Consider the following 15,939-nt stretch of genomic DNA (forward strand, 5'->3'; position numbering starts at 1 on the left):
TCCCTTTGTTAATGCAATTTAGGGTTACATTGGCTTTTTTGGCTGCCACCGCACACTGTTGGCTCATATTTAATTGGTTGTCCACTAAGACTCCCAAGATCCCACTCACAGTTACTGCTATTAAGCCTGGTTTCACCCACTCTATACTGTGCTTTTGGTTTTTCTTGCCTAAGTGTAAGACTTAACTTTTCGCTACACTGAATTTCATTTTGTTAGATGCAGCCCAGGGTTCAAGTCTGTCAAGATCCATCTGGATCTTGAGCCTATCATCTAGGGCAGAGCTGGCCTGCAGAGCCCTCTCATGCCTGGGGGTGGAGTTCCCATCAGAGCTGCTCTTTCTCTGGGTCAGGATTTCCCCCCTCCCTCTTGTCCAAGTCTAGAAAGCCTTAAAATCAGTCCTGGAGAAGGGTGGATATTTGGGGGGGGGGACGTCCTTGATGGTCTCTGAACTTCAGTGTTTCCCCTCAGACGTCTCATTGCCAAACTAGGTAACGTCATCAGGACAGCAACCAACCACCAACCTCAGGGAACCCCAAGGACCCTTCAACTCTTAAGGGGGGTGGGAGCTTTTTGCACAACTCTTCAGGTTCCAGCGCGCTCAAAGACACAGACACACAATCACAAAAACACACAAAGGTTTTTGGACCACGTGGTCCAAGCGGGAGGGGGGAAGGCGAAGAGGCGGTGAAGGGGGTGGGGCTTCAAGGAGTAGGCGGAGCCCGAGAGGAAATCAGAAGCTCCGCCCCCCTCCTCTCCCCTCCCACTGGCTGGATCTCCGCTTCCCTTTGCCCGGCGAGGATCGTCGCTGGATCCCTCGGGAGACGCTCCTGGGTCCCGCTCGGTGCAGGTTGGGCTGCCTCTCCCTCCAGCCTGAAGATCTGCCCGCCCGGATCCCTCTCTTCGCCTCGCAGGGTTTTCTTCGGGGAGATCCGTCTCTGGCGTTGCCTGCAGGGAGCGGATCCCTCCCTTCCCTCCAGGGGGGCAAAGGGGGCTCCTTCCCCGGACTGGATCTGCCCCCTCCTCGCCCAGCCAAGGCTCCCCGAAGGGATCGGGAAGGAGCTTTTTGGTAAGTTCCATCAGAAGGTTCTCTGATCCCGCAGACCACGAGGTCTCTGAGCATGCGCATCCCGCGAGTTCATTTGGGGAAAAAAAAATTAAATTGTGCTTTAAAACATTTACTGAGATTTGTGATGTGTTATTAAGACCCTCTGACGTCTTTGCAACGGGGAGGTTTCTGGGGGTGGGTGGGAGGAAAGAAGTTTAAATTAGTTGAAAGAAGTTTAAATTAGTTGTTTTCTTAACCCACAAAAGAGACCCTCTTTCTTTGAGCTCTGTCTGAAAGGCCAAAAATAAAATCCATTTTTATGCTAATCTTTTACTTTGCTTCTGCTTTAAAAACAATGGGTAGAATTTCTCAACTTTGTGTTTTCCTTGTTTTGCCCAGAAGAGGCTGTGATGGGGCAGCTCCTTCTTGGTGGATGTTTTTCAAAGGACAAAGGAAGTTTTGAGGGTGGTCTTGTGAGCAGCTGCCAGAAGAAGCTGATGGCCAGATTGCTGCCTTTCCTAACTGGAAATAAATTTTGAGACACCTAACTGGAATCTTTGTGGCTTTGCAGCCTCCAAAAAGAGCTGGAAAGAGCAGCCCTTTTCACACATGCTCTGCCCCATCTGCTCTCTCCCAACTTCCACTGGGTTTTCCTAGGCACAACTATGCTTTGGTCCCTGTTGGACTTCAGCTGCTGGTTTCTTCCATTTTGCCTAATTTAGATATTTTTGAATTACGATTCAATCTTCATTATTTTGTATCCTCATCCAATAATCCCATTTTCTCCTCCCTCTTCCAGATCATTTACAGATTATGTTCAATATCACTGTTGGCATCTGAGCCTTTTTCATTTCTCTTTGCAGGAGGCCAGTGAGGACGTGGCTGTGAACTTCACAGAGGAGAAAGAGACGTTCTTGGATTGGGATCCACCAACCTTTGGCCAGGACTCCATTCCAGAGAATTTGGAAATTGTTGCCTGGGTGGAAAAGCAGCTTCCTGCACAAAGGGCCAATCGGTTAAGGAGAAACCAAATCAGTCAGGAGTGAGGGTCATACCTTGCCTTGACCCAGAGACCTCTTCATTGTAACTTTAAAGGTGAGTAAACAAATCTTGGTTAGATCTTGGTTTTGAGAAGAAGCATCCATTTTTTAAATCTTTATTTGACAAATGAGCAGTGCAGAAAAATTGGCTTTTGCTCCCAAGGTGCTGGGTGAGAGCATAATGTAGTCCCATTGAGGACTATACATTGAATGCAGCTGGTCAGCCAATTGCGAATCCATCAGGTGGTGATGCTATCTCACATTTTGTTTATGTTGTCGAGAACTAGGTGAAAAAAGTAGAGAACTACTTTGTCACATGCCTCATTGAAGTCCACGTATGCTATGTCCACAGAATTTTAGTTGCTTTAGTCAAACAATGCAGTAAAGTTTTCTGCCGTGGTCTGTTTTTGACAAACCCATGTTGGCTTGTAATAATAGCTTTGTTTGTTTCTAGGCTTTGGCAGATCCATTGCTTGATTATCTTTTCCACGATCTTCCCAGGGACAGATGCCAGGCTGATTGGTCTTTAGCTTCCTAGATCTAATTCCCCCTCCCCTTTTTACTTTATTTTATAAAATATACAAATATACACTAGGAAGCCCCAATCGAGAAGTCATGGTGGGATGGAGCTCATATGGGCAAAAGTGAGAAGAAGCAGGAAAAAGGGATAAGAATCAGAAATAGGTTGTTTACACAAGCCTGAACTCTTTTTCCTTCTTTTTTGCTTCTGCGATGCCTTAGTTTAGTTTAGTTTACTTTAGTTTATTGTCATTGCACCTCATGCAACGAAATGCTATATTCAGCCTTCATTATAACTATAAAAAATAAAAATAAAACACACATCCTTTGCATTAATTTTGCATTAACATTGCACTATACAGTAGAATTCAATCTAGTAACTGCTCTGGGACAGAAGCTGTTTTTCAGCCTATTTGTCCTTGTTTTTATTATCCTGTACCGTCTGCCAGATGGTAATAGTTCAAAAAAAAAGGGGTGCCCAAGATGAGATGGATCTCTAAGAATGTTTTGAACTTTCTTAAGGCAACGGGAGCTACAAAGCTCTTCCATGGAGGGGAGAGGGCCACCAATGATCCTCTGGGCAACAATGTTAACCTCTGGAGCGCTGTCCTATCTGCCACTGGGCAATTGGCAAACCATACACAGGTGCAATAAGTTAAAATACTCTCTATGGTGCAGTGGTAGGAGGTCATTTAGTTTTTGGTAATTCCTGTAGTTTGTCCTGGACTTATGACCACAATTGGAGTCTTGTGGTCTTGAGCAAAGTGGTCCTTAAGTAAGATGTCACGTGAGAGGTTGGCTCAATGACTGCAACACTGTACTCCTGATTGTGGTTGTTAAGCGATTTCACCTGTCGTTAAGCAAACCATGTGACAAACCACATCAGAGTTGATGTGTGGAAAATCTATTCCTTGAAATGAGACAATTGTTGTCCTGCATTTGTGAGTCCCCTCAGAGAGGTGACCTAGAAATCTTTCTAGCATAGAAAAGGTTTTATCCTAAAAGCTTTTCAAAAAACACAAAAGCAGGTCATAGTTGTGGTGAAGAGAGAAAAAAGGTCCCTGGCCTGGGGGTTATTAAACAAAGCTTCTCATCTTTTTAATTTAGATTACATTTAAGTCCCTTTATGGATATTCCTGTCAAGTCTCTTACTGTGATATTTCATTTTTATCCATATATCATGTGACATTAAATATTTTTTCTTGGCTATTTCTATCGATCTGGAAGCAATTACCTTATATTCCATAGAGATATCACTTCAAATAGTCTAAATTTAATGCGATGTTTTTGTAGCTTCAATAAAGGAGACTCACTTTAACTCATCACTTGCCTCTAACTGTGGTTCATTCTCTCCTCCATCCTCCATGAAATGGCATCTCTTCCCCAGCTGAATGGAGCAGAATGTTTTCCTAGCTGTTTTACTTGGGAAGTGGCCTTTTCTCTCTTGATCCCATAGAAATGTTCCTTTGTGACTTAGTTGCTGATGTGCTCAGAAGCTGGGATCTGCCCCACTCCTATTGGCTACTTCAGGGGGCTTCTGGCATCTCCCTGCCCCCTCCAAGCACAGGCCGGGACCCTCTGTGAGCCCCTTGATCCGGACACCTGGTTCCCCAGACACGCCTGGTACCCGGATAGGAAAAAGGGGTGGTTCTGCCATTTCATACTGCAAATTCCTCCACACACAGGCATACACACACACATACCCCATGTCCATATGCCAGCATTCAGCTCCTCCTGCCAACAAGGGAGGTTCCATTATTTGTGCCCCTTCCTGTGTGGGGCTCTGCCCTTCCTTCCCTTCTCAGTTCAAGTGGGAGAGGCTGAGTTTGGGTCGGTCCCCCCTTGCGCTCATCAGGCACAGCTGAAGGGCAAATAGAGCCATGGAAGTCATCCAGTTGCACCGTTTCAGAGTTACGATGGGCTCCACAAAAGATATTCATAATGTGCAGAGACACACTTAAGGTTGAAAGTCTATAGTTATTTATTCATAATTATTACCAACTATAGAAACCACCCACCTCACAAGTTAGCTTATTTCCCCTGTTGGCAAACATCTGTGCTCTAAGTTGAGGCTCCAGTCTGTTCCAGATCCCAATTGGCTGGCTGAATTGCTATGCCTATTCATTGTCTGACCTTGTTACCATGTCTTCCCAGTCATGAATATTCTGACAGACACTCACCTCGAACAAGTTCTGGTCTTGATTGTGGATTTGAATTCTTACATTTATCTTATCAAAAACAGCACCACAGAAAACAGATTGGGAACACAAGTTAAAATAGGGAAGAAAATGTTAAGTGAACACCTGTCTACCCTAGATGAGTTCAAATCACATTCGCCAATGGAGCAATTTTGCAGGTTGTAGAGATCTCTCCCCTCCAGCTGCGGTGGGTAACTTTGGGAGACAGCCTTGAGAGAGACATGTCTGAAATGTGCTTCTGGTTTTGGCTGCCATGCTCCATCGGTTTCCCATCCCCCTTGCCTATGGCAACTGGAGAGCAGGCCAGGGATGCTTTGCGAGTTGACACCTGACCTCAATACCGGGGAAGGTTCTGGAAAAGATAATCAAGCACCAAATCAGTTAACACCTAGAAGCAAACAAAGTAATAACCAAAAGCCAACATGGGTTTGTCAAAAACAGATCATGCCAGACTAATCTTATTGCATTTTTTGACAAAGTGACAAAATTAGTGGACCAGAGAAATGCCGTCCATATAATTTACTTGGACTTCAGTAAGACATTTGATAAAGTAGACCATAACCTACCACTAGATAAAGATCTTGGAGTCCTAGTGGACAACCATTGAAATATGAGACAGCCGTGTGCAGCAGCTGCCCAAAAAGCCAACACAGTTCTAGGCTGCTTAAACAGAGGGATAGAATCAAGATCACCTGAAGTGTTGATGCCACTTTATAATGCCTTGGTAAGGCCACACTTGGAACACGGCATCCAGTTTTGGTCGCCACAATATAAAAAAGATGTTGAGACACTAGAAAGAGTGCAGAGAAGAGCAACAAAGATGATTAGGGGATTGGAAGCTAAAACATATGAAGAATGGTTGCAAGAACTGGATAATCTAATTTAATGAAAAGAAGGATGAGGGATAGCTGTGTGCCAATATCTCAGCGGCTGCCACAAAGAAGAGGGAGTCAAGCTATTCTCCAAAGCCCCAGAAGGCAGGACAAGAAACAATGGGTGGAAACTAATCAAGGAGAGAAGCAACTTAGAACTAAGGAGAAATTTCCTGACAGAACAATTAATCAGTGGAACAATTTGCCTCCAGAAGTTGTGAAAGCTCCAACACTGGAGGTTTTTAAGAAGAGATTAGATAACCATTTGTCTGAAGTGGTGTAGGGTTTCCTGCCTAGGCAGGAGGTTGGACTAGAAGACCTCCAAGGTCCCTTCCAACTCTGTTATTCTATTCTATTCTATCCTCCTTGAATGGGGGAAGATTTTGATAAACACACTCCTCAAACATGTATGTGTGTCTACATGGACACTGATGCATGTTTACATAAGTCCATATCTGTGTTTCTCAAGCTTGACAACTTTTAAGCTGCGTTGATTTCCACTCCCAGAATTCCCCAGCCAGCATGAATTCTGGGAGCTGAAGTCCTCGCCATCTTGAAAGATGACCATTGCCAATCAACACTCAGGACATCCAGTATGGCCTAGTGATTAAGGCCCTGCATTAGAAAGCCTGAGGCCATGGGTTCCAGTCCTGCCTTGGCCATGAAAGCCAGCTGGGAGACCTTGAGCCAGTCACTCTCTCAGCATAACCCACCCCACAGAATTGTTGTGAGGTAAATTAAGTAATGGAAGATGTGTGGGATATGTTATTGTAAAAATAATAAAGGCGGATATCAATCAGGCTCAGGCTCAACCCTTCCAAGACTGAGTGGCTGTGGTTCCCGGCATCCCGATATAGTCAGTTGACTCCATCACTGACTATTGGGGGCGAATCTTTGGCTCCCACAGAGAGGGCTCGCAATCTGGGAGTCCTCCTGGATACACAGCTGTCCTTGGAGGAACATCTGACGGCTGTAACCAGGGGGACCTTTTATCAGGTTCGCCTGATCCGCCAGTTGCGGCCCTTTCTTGATCGGGATTCCCTGTGCACAGTCACTCATGCCCTCGTGACCTCTCGCCTTGATTACTGTAACGCTCTCTACATGGGGCTCCCCTTGAAGAGCACCCGGAGGCTCCAACTGGTCCAGAACGCAGCAGCGCGGGTAGTGACGGGAGCAGCGTGGCGCTCCCATGTAACACCGCTCCTGCGCGAGCTGCACTGGCTCCCAGTGGTCTTCCGGGTGCGCTTCAAGGTGTTGGTTATCACCTTTAAAGCGCTCCATGGCATAGGGCCTAGCTATCTCCGAGACCGCCTGCTGCCACCGACGACCTCCCATCGACCCGTGCGCTCCCACAGAGAGGGCCTCCTCGGGGTGCCATCAGCCAAACAATGCAGGCTGGTGACCCCCAGGGGGAGGGCCTTCTCTGTGGGGGCTCCCACCCTCTGGAATCAGTTGCCCCCTGAGATAAGGAGAATCCATGACCTCAGTGCCTTCCGCCGTGCCCTTAAAACCTTCCTTTTCCAACAAGCCGGGCTGGCCTAATTCTTTTTAAGTGTTTTTAATTGTTTGGTTTATTGTTTTAATTAATGGGGCCAAATTTATATATATTTTTTTAACTGTATTTTAATATTTGTATTTGATGTTTTTATTTGGCTGTTCACCGCCCTGAGTCCTCAGGGAGAAGGGCGGTATACAAATTCAAAATAAATAAATAAATAAATAAATAAAAAAATCAATAAAAATAAAAAATCATTTCCATTTTGCAGTGGCTTGGCTGGCTTGTTTCCCTCTTGTATTGTGTCGCCTCCATAGGAAGAAGAATGAGATCTGAGTTCCTCCCCCAAACATTCCTCTTTCCTGTCTTGGGAGTCTCTGGGGATTAGGAAATCCTGCTTCCAGCCTGCAGAGAGGGACACTCTTCCCATGGGCAGAGGAACCCTCCACACCAACGCCCATCAAAGGAACAGGGGAGGTTTCAGAGCATGTGGTCCTGGCTGGGAGGGGAGATTAGAGAGGAGGGGAAAGAAGGGGTGGCGGAAAAGAAGAGGTACGGCTTCAAGACGGGCAGAGCCAAGGAGGTGAGCAGAAGCTCTCCCGCCCAGCCTCTCCCCTCCCACTATCTGGATCTCCGCTTCCCACTGTGAATCCCACTTTTTCCTTGGAGGATCTCTGCGGGATCACTTGGGGCTCTCCCTCCTCCCAGATCTTTTCCCCTCCGGCAGAATGCTTGGATTTGGGGACAAAAGTAGCTTTGACTTAGATACATAGTGGTTTACAGCACTCTCTGAGCACTTCACAGATGTCAGCATCTTGCCTTCAACAATTTTGTGATTTTCTGTGTTTCTCGAAAGGTCATAATGTTCTCATTTTCTTTCTTGTTCCACCAGCAGGAAAACAACTGTGACCAAAGATTTACCTTCAAGACAACTAATAAGAGATAGTAGAAATTCAGCCCAAGGCAGCAGCCAAGGGAAAGCATGAAGCGTGGGAAACTCTTGGATCCCCCATCAGAGACAAGCAGCCCTCCAAGAACCCCCAAAAGAACCCATGAATGCTCAGAGTGTGGGAAATCCTTTGCTCGCAAGTCCCTCCTTTTGACCCACAGGAAGCTCCATGTGGGAAGTGGATCCAGTGAAGGTTTGGAGGGTGAGAAATCTTTCTCTGGGAAAAACTCCAAAGATCTCAGAAGCTCCCCTAGACAAAAACCCTATAAATGTGAGGAATGTGACTTATGCTTTGGTCAAAAGTCAGGACTTCTTACACATCAGAAAATCCACACTGGAGAGAAACCTTATCAATGTCTGGAATGTGGGAAATTTTTCCGTAGAAAGGGCACTCTCAGAATCCACGAGAGAATTCACACAGGGGAGAAACCTTACAAATGTTGGGAATGTGGGAAGAGATTTCCTCAGAATGCACATCTTTGGTCCCATGAGAAGACTCATGTTGGAATAAAATCTTACAAATGCTTTGAGTGTGGAAAATCTTTCACCCTGAGTTCAGGTCTTCGGAATCATGAGAAAACACACAGAGGGGAGAAAAACAAAAAGTGCCTCGAATGTGGGAAATATTTTACCTCAAAATCAACCTTGGTGCAACATCAGAGACGTCACACCGGAGAGAGACCCTATGAATGCCCAGAATGTGAGAAACGATTTATGTATTCTTATGAACTTCAGAGACACCAGAAGTGGCACAAAGGGGACCTACCCCATAAATGTGAGGAATGTGGGAAAAGTTTTATTTCGCCAGCCCATGTTCAGATTCATCAGAGAATCCACACAGGGGAGAAGCCATTCCAATGTGGGGAGTGTGGGAAATGCTTTTCCCAAAAACAACACCTTGGCCGCCATCAAAGGTTCCACACAGGAGAGAAGCCATACAGATGCGTAGAGTGTGGAAAATGCTTTATAGACAAGCGAGGCCTTTCGATGCATCATAAAACCCACACAGGGGAGAAGCCACATCAATGCAATGACTGTGGAAGATTTTTTCGTACCTCATCAGCCCTTAGAAGTCATGTGAAAATTCACACAGGGGAAAAAAACTACAAATGTTTAGACTGTGGGAGAGCATTTTCCCATTCATGTTCCCTTATAAGTCACAGCCGAATCCATATAGGAGAGAAGCCCCATAAATGCTCAGAGTGCGATAAATGTTTTTCACGGAAAGATACTCTTGTGATGCATCAGCGAATCCACACTGGAGAGAAACCGTATAAATGTCTGGAGTGTGGGAAATGTTTTGCCCAACCTTCAGCACTTCGAATGCACACCCGAAATCATGCAGGAGAGTAGCCTTACAAGTGTGCAGAGTGTGAGAAACCTTTTCCATAGTAAATCAAAGCTAAAAAAGGACCAAAAAGTCCACTTTTTTTCAACACATCTTAATGTTTACCAGGAACGTCACACAGTGACAGAAGTGAAATCCTACAATTATTTTGTGTGGGTAAATGTTCCATCTACTGAAGCAAAGGAACCTCAGAGAATACACAATGAGGCAAAAGGGTGTAAATGTTGGGAGTGTGAATTTGTTTTGCTCACAAAGCAGCATTAGGAACTTCCCAGAGTGATTACACAAAAGAGTTACATGTATGTGGGGAGTGTATATAATGTTTTGCAGAGTACAGGAAGTTTTATGACCACAAGTGGAAATGCATTTCCAATTATAAGCCGTAAGGCAAGGTACCCAGATATTTTTGTTATATTTTTTACTAGCCCTTTGTTGATCAATAAGGAGAACTGAAGATTTAGAGGAAAAAATGGGGTGAGGTGTAGAAGGAAGATGCAGCTAGCTGTTTATTTAGTAATAAAGTGTAGGTGTTGAATGTGCTTGTGAGGATGAAGCGGGAAAGTTTCTTTTTCCTACTATCTTTTTTGGAGGGATTTTTTCCCCTTTTTTTCATTGCCTTTTTTATATATTCACACAGAGATATTTGTATTAAGTTTCTTTCTGTGCATATAATCCTGAATAAAAGTATACTGTTCAAAATAATCAAGAGAATGTTCCAGAATAAATCGGAGAAATGTTGGAAATGTCATCAGACCCCAGGATCCTATTACCACATGTGGTGGACATGCGTCGAAGCAAGGAGATATTGGACTAAGATACACACGTGGTTGGAAAAAATGATAAAGAGACATATTGACTTTAAACCAGAGATATTTTTATTAGGGATCATACCGGAGACATACAATAAAGAACTGCAATATTTAATTGTGAATCTTTTGACAGCAGCCAGAATTATATTTGCTAAAAACTGGAAAGGGGAAAAGATACCTAATGCTGAAGAAATTATTAAGAAAATGATGGAATGTGCTGAAATGAGTAAATTGACATTTGAAATAAGAGAGCAGGAAGATAGACAGTATTATTTGATATGGGATTTATTTTACCAATGGATGGAGAATAAGATTTGGAGATAGTTATGAAACGAATGGTTGTTGAAATAAATTAGGCGAAAAAACCTTTATGGAAATAAGCTGGGATGCTTAGTGAGGAGGAGCACAAAAAATGTCATCAATCGACACACTGTCTGTAATTGTTTGGAATGATAATATTTTTATGTTTTGTTTTGTTTAAAAAAAAAATCTAAAAGAAAAAAAGAAATGGGCTGTGGGGAGGAGGAGGAATAACCCATCAGGGATTCCAGGGCCCATAGTTCCCAGCGGCTTCTTGGAGGAGGGAGCCACACTTCTCAGAGGAGGGGTGGGAAACATGAGGCAAAAGGCTACCTGACGCTCCCCCTAGAGGAGAGATGGGGAATTGTTGGTCCCACTTGGTGGGGGGTCTGGAGCGGAGTGGAAAATGGAGGGGGAGGCGCTTCCTGATGGACCTCCTCCATCTTCCCAGGGTGGAAAAAGGCAAGCAGACACAACTGGTCCAACAGCCCGCCTAACGCTCTGGAGGGAAACTTGGATCCCAGTGGGTCCTTTGGGGGGCCTCTGGGGAGGGGGTCACAATAAGGATACCTACACCCATACTCCCGGGCTCTCCCAGCCCTTTAACCCCCATCAACTTGGAATGGATTTCTAGAGATAAATTCCTAAATTAAGGAGCCAGGTATTTCTCTTAATTTTTAGTAGACTGTTGTTGATCACTGAGAAGTGAGAATTTAGAGATAGGAAAATGGGGTGAAGGGTGGAATGAATCTGGTGGTTTATTTAGTGATAAAGTTTTGATGTTGAATCTGCTGGTTGAGGATGAAGAGGGAAAGGGGTTTTTTTTTTCCTGTTTTTTCCTTGTCTTTTTCATATATTCACACAGAGATATTTGTATTAATTTTCTTTCTGTGCATATAATTCTTAATAAAAGTATTTTTTAAAATAATCAAGAGGGCCTTTTTCAGGAGATGGACTGGGTGGCTCAAAACAGACAAGATGGCAGTCAGATTGGGCCACACTGTGCAGCCAAAGTGGGTTGAGGGAGGGGCTCTCGGACCTCCACTGGATCAGGAAATGGGCTTCTGGGGGCGGAGGAAGAGGAGGAGGAGGAAGGCTGTCGGGGAGTGCAGGGCCCATGATTCCCAGCAGCTACTAGTGGAGTGAGCCACGCTTCTCAGAGGAGGGGTGGGAAACCTGTCCTGATCCCGTTGCGAACCGGTAGTAAAGGTAAGTAGAACCCACCCCTGCAATAAGGATACCTATACCCATACTCCTGGGCTCTCCCAGCCCTTTGACCCCCATCTATCCTGGATACCCAAAACTTTTCTTCTCCCCACCAATCTTCAGCCCCACTTTCTTTGAACAATTTTTAAGGCCTCTTTCCTGTCCCCCCACAAATAGACCCCCTTGTAGCGCCCCCCCAACATCATCTGAAAAGGAGGGGCCCCAGCACCCTTTGCTAAAAGGAGAGTTTGGAACTCAGACCCCCCCCTCCAGTAGAAGCAGAGAGGGTGAGAGAGGAAGAATTTCAGTTGGCGGGGGGGGGGGGGGTTGCAGCTTCAGGGGGGAGTTCAGGGGGCTGCTTCATGCCACGACCGGAGGGCAGTGTGGATTTTCCTTTGTGGTCCTGCCCCCACTGGAATCTCTCTGATTGGAGGGGTGGACTAGATGCCCCCTTAAGGTATTTTAAGGCCCCCTTGAGTCCAGGCTGGGTCTGCCAATATTTCAAAAGATTAAAGTGGAGCCGGGGGTCTCTATGGAGAGTCTCCATCCTCCAGGTCATGGTTGTCCCTAAGATACTTTTCCAAAAGGGATCTGGACTTTCTTAGTTTTTTCCCCGTGAAAACGTTTCCCTTCTCATCCCAGGAGCTTCTTCAGTTCTGCCTGAACAATGGAGGATGGAAGGATTGATATTCCTTGCAGTCATTTGGTGCTGAATCAGGGTGCAAAGGGGTGTGGGGCCTTCCTGGGGCTGCGGAAAGGACCCTGTTGTAGACAGGAGGAGGGGGGGTCCTTTCCACCCTCCTCTGTTGTGGGAGGGATGCTCATTTTGTCAAAGATGGCCGCTTTGGCCTCTCTTTCCATCCAGGACTCCTCTCTGTCCGGAAGGTGGACGTGGCTGTCCTTGAAAGAGCCACACATGTCATTTTAGATGCAGATGGACCTCATCTCCTGATGGGTTTGTCTTTTGTGATACAATACAAATCCTTCCTTTCTCCCCCTCCCAGTCAGTCAGAACTGAAGAAGCTTCTTAGATGAGGAGGGAGATGTTTTCAAGGGAAAAAAGTACCCAAGAATGTCCAGTTTGCCTTTTTTTTGGGGGGGGGGGAAATGCAACTTTTGGAAGTGAAGCCAGAGTTTTGGGGCTCCTTCTGACTCAGTCTGAGGGGAGGAAGCCCCCAGCAGGGTTGGGTCCATAGCCTTTTTTAGAAATTAGCCAAGGTGGGAGAGAGGCAGAGAGAGCCTACATTTGCTGCCCTGGTTAAATTCACAAGTTCCCGTCCAAGCAGCAGCTCCTGGAGAGATGAAACGTTCTCCCTCCCCAAGAGCCCAGAGCGAAGGAGCCCCCAGGAGACTCCCCCCCCCCAAGACCCCACACAAGAGAGACCCCCCCTTCAGCACCAAGGACGCTGCGCTAGGCCTGTGGGAGAGACCCTCCCTCCAGAAGTTGCTTCCTGATGCAGCAGCCCCAGGACCGCAGTTGAGGAATGGGAGGCGAAGGTTCTCCCCCTTGGGGAGCCAGCTGGTCCTGGGTTCAAATCCTGATGCTGCCGCTCTCACCTTTCAGCATGGGAGCCTGCTGTGGCCTGGCTGAGGTCCTGCTTTGAGCAAGGGTCCTGCACAGCCAGTTCAGTTGATTGGGAGTGGGGGGGCTTCACTGTAGGTGGGGGGGGGTCTGGGTGTCCTGGGGGGAAGGATTTCTCTTCAAAAGTCACACCTTGCCATTCATCGTGAATTTCACACACAGTGACAGAAGAGAAATCCTACAATTGTTTGGTGCGGGGAAAATGTTTTTCGTAGTCAAGCAATCTTAAATTACCATTGGAGTGGGCACAATGAGGCAAAAGGGCATTAATATTGGCAGTGTGTGTAGGAAATTAGCACCCACCCCTTTCCTAGAAGAATGAAATATTTTAGGAAATATTACAAAGGCAGAATATTATGTTTCCCTGGATGAGAAATGGAGAAGCATGTTTTAAAGACGAAGCAGCTCCCACCTTCTTTCCCCCCCCCCCTTTGTCAATGGGCCAGAGGCAGAAACTCAATCTTTGTCAATGGACCATCATCTGCAACACAATCTAGCAAAATAGACCCATCTAGCAACAGAAACTCACCACATGGTACCTGGGAAGATTACTTCAGCCAGCAAGGCTAGCTAAGACCCCCACCCTCTGGGAGTCTGATAACCAATCAGGATAAAGCGCTGGCTGGGGAATTCTGGGAGTTGAAGTCCACCCATCTTCAAGCTTCCAAGGTTGAGAAACATTGGGTTAGAAGGATCTCCCAGGAAAGGATCTTCCCCAGGGCAGGGGTCCCCAACAGAAAAGTCATACTTCCTGGCTCCCACTAGATGGCAAATCGTAACGGTCAGGATCAGGGTTAATTATCAGTTTTATAACGGTTTGTCTCCCCTTCTTCAGCCGCTTGTTGAAACAGAGCAAGGACGCTGCCTGCCACACTCGCCTCAAACAAGTTCTGGTCTTGAACGTGGATTTGGATCCTTTCATTTCTCCTCCTTGAACAGGGGATCATTTTCATAAAAGTTCACACTCCTCAAACACGCATGTGTGTCTACATGGACACTGGTACATGCTGTATTCCCCAGCCGCCATGAATTCTGGGAGGTGAAGTCCACCCATCTTAAAAGATGGCCATTCCCAATCAACACCCAGGACATCTAGTATGGCCTAGTGCCGTGATGGAGAACCAATGGCATGCGTGCCACAGATGGCATGCGGAGCCTTATCGGTGGGCATGCGAGTTCAGCTGATTTTTGGGCCTTCTGGACCCACCAGAAGTCTGGAAACACCCTGTTTCCAGCCTCTGGAGGCACTCCGGGGGTGTGGGGAAGGCTGTTTTTGCCCTCCCCAGGCTCTTAGAAAGGCTCTGGAGCCTGGGGAGAGCGAAAAACGGGCCTTCCGGTTCTACCGGAAGTCGGCAAACCAAAAGCAGGGGGAGCATGGGGGGGTCATGCGCGCAAGTGGGGGGGTGGGGCGCATAGAATTATGGGTGTGGGCATGTGCGCTCATGATCCCCCGCGCTTCCCCTGTTTATGGCACACAATGGCAAAAAGGTTAGCCATCACTGGCCTAGTGGTTAAGGCCCTGCACTAGAAAGCCTGAGGCCATGGGTTCCAGTCCTGCCTTGGCCATGAAAGCCAGCTTGGGTGACCTTGGGCTAGTCACTTTCTCAGCCTAACCCACCTCACAGGGTTGTTGTGAGGAAAATAGGAGGTGGAAGGTGTTATTTTTATTTATTTATTTATTTTATTGGATTTCTATACCGCCCTACTCCCGAAGGACTCAGGGCAGTGAACAGCCACAGAATAAAACACATAAATACAAAAATTTAAAATAGAATAAAAACGAATTCAATAATTTGGCTGAGACAAATTTAAAATACCCAATAATTTAAAAACAAATTAAAATTTACATTTTAAAAGGGGAGAAGATTTAGGCCAGGCCGGCTTGATAAAATAAGAAAGTCTTGAGCGTGCGACGGAAGGTGCGCAGATCCGGGATCCTCCGTATCTCCGGGGGGAGCTCGTTCCAGATCGTAGGTGCCCCCACAGAGAAGGCTCTCCCCCTAGGGGCCGCCAGTCGACATTGTTTGGCCGACGGCACCCAGAGGAGCCCCTCTCTATGGGAGTGTACTGGGAGCGTACTATGGGAGCGTGTGTTCAATGCCTTGAGTTATTTGTAAAAATGATGAAGGTGGATATAAATAAATAAGGTTTTTTTAATTCATTTCTATTTTGCAGTTGCTTGGCTGTATTTCCGGGCTTGTTTCCCTGTTGTGTTGCCTCTGGGAATTAGCGTGAGATCTGGGCTGCTCCCCTAAACAACTTTCCTGTCCCATAAGCTCTGGGGATTGGCAAGTTCAGGAAAAAAATTCAATTTACTGTGAATTGTAAATTGATACCAGGTTGTATCAATTGAGCCTGACTCCCTGGTCAGAAAATAAATCTTGGGGATTGAGAGCAGTGGTGGGTTCCTCCTGGTTCCACCGAGCTGGTAGCGGTGATGATATGATGTCACCGAACCGGTTCTGCCCCCTGCCCCCCCCGCATTATTCTTACCTTTTATTTGGCCCCACCCCCAATCTATTGCTGCCTCCTGAGTCCCAGCTGCTGGGCTATAAGGAAAAAAACTGTTTAAACTC

At 46.3% G+C, this 15,939-nt stretch overlaps 1 protein-coding gene across 2 annotated transcripts; it reads left to right on the plus strand.

Annotated features, from left to right (window-relative positions):
• Positions 1 to 725: 725 nt before the first annotated feature.
• On the plus strand, positions 726 to 11,503 carry LOC117662603 (uncharacterized). 2 transcript variants are annotated; one of them, XM_034412082.2, is made up of 3 exons: positions 726 to 1,066; positions 1,909 to 2,140; positions 8,062 to 11,503. In XM_034412082.2, the coding sequence occupies exon 3, from the start codon at positions 8,152 to 8,154 to the stop codon at positions 9,469 to 9,471; it is 1,320 nt and encodes a 439-aa protein (XP_034267973.2). In that variant the 5' UTR covers positions 726 to 1,066; positions 1,909 to 2,140; positions 8,062 to 8,151; the 3' UTR covers positions 9,472 to 11,503. The 2 variants fall into 2 exon arrangements, with proteins under 2 accessions (XP_034267973.2, XP_034267974.2); XM_034412083.2 differs by having other exon boundaries at positions 738 to 1,066; positions 8,065 to 11,503.
• The last annotated feature ends 4,436 nt before the right edge of the window (positions 11,504 to 15,939 follow it).

This window comes from Pantherophis guttatus, chromosome 2 (assembly GCF_059756535.1).
Source record: "Pantherophis guttatus breed Tessera chromosome 2, ASM5975653v1, whole genome shotgun sequence".
Lineage (NCBI taxonomy): Eukaryota > Metazoa > Chordata > Lepidosauria > Squamata > Colubridae > Pantherophis > Pantherophis guttatus.

What these genes read in the sequence shown, in the direction of transcription:
- LOC117662603 (XM_034412082.2), top strand. Translation starts at nt 8,152, where the DNA reads ATGAAGCGTGGGAAACTCTTGGATCCCCCATCAGAGACAAGCAGCCCT.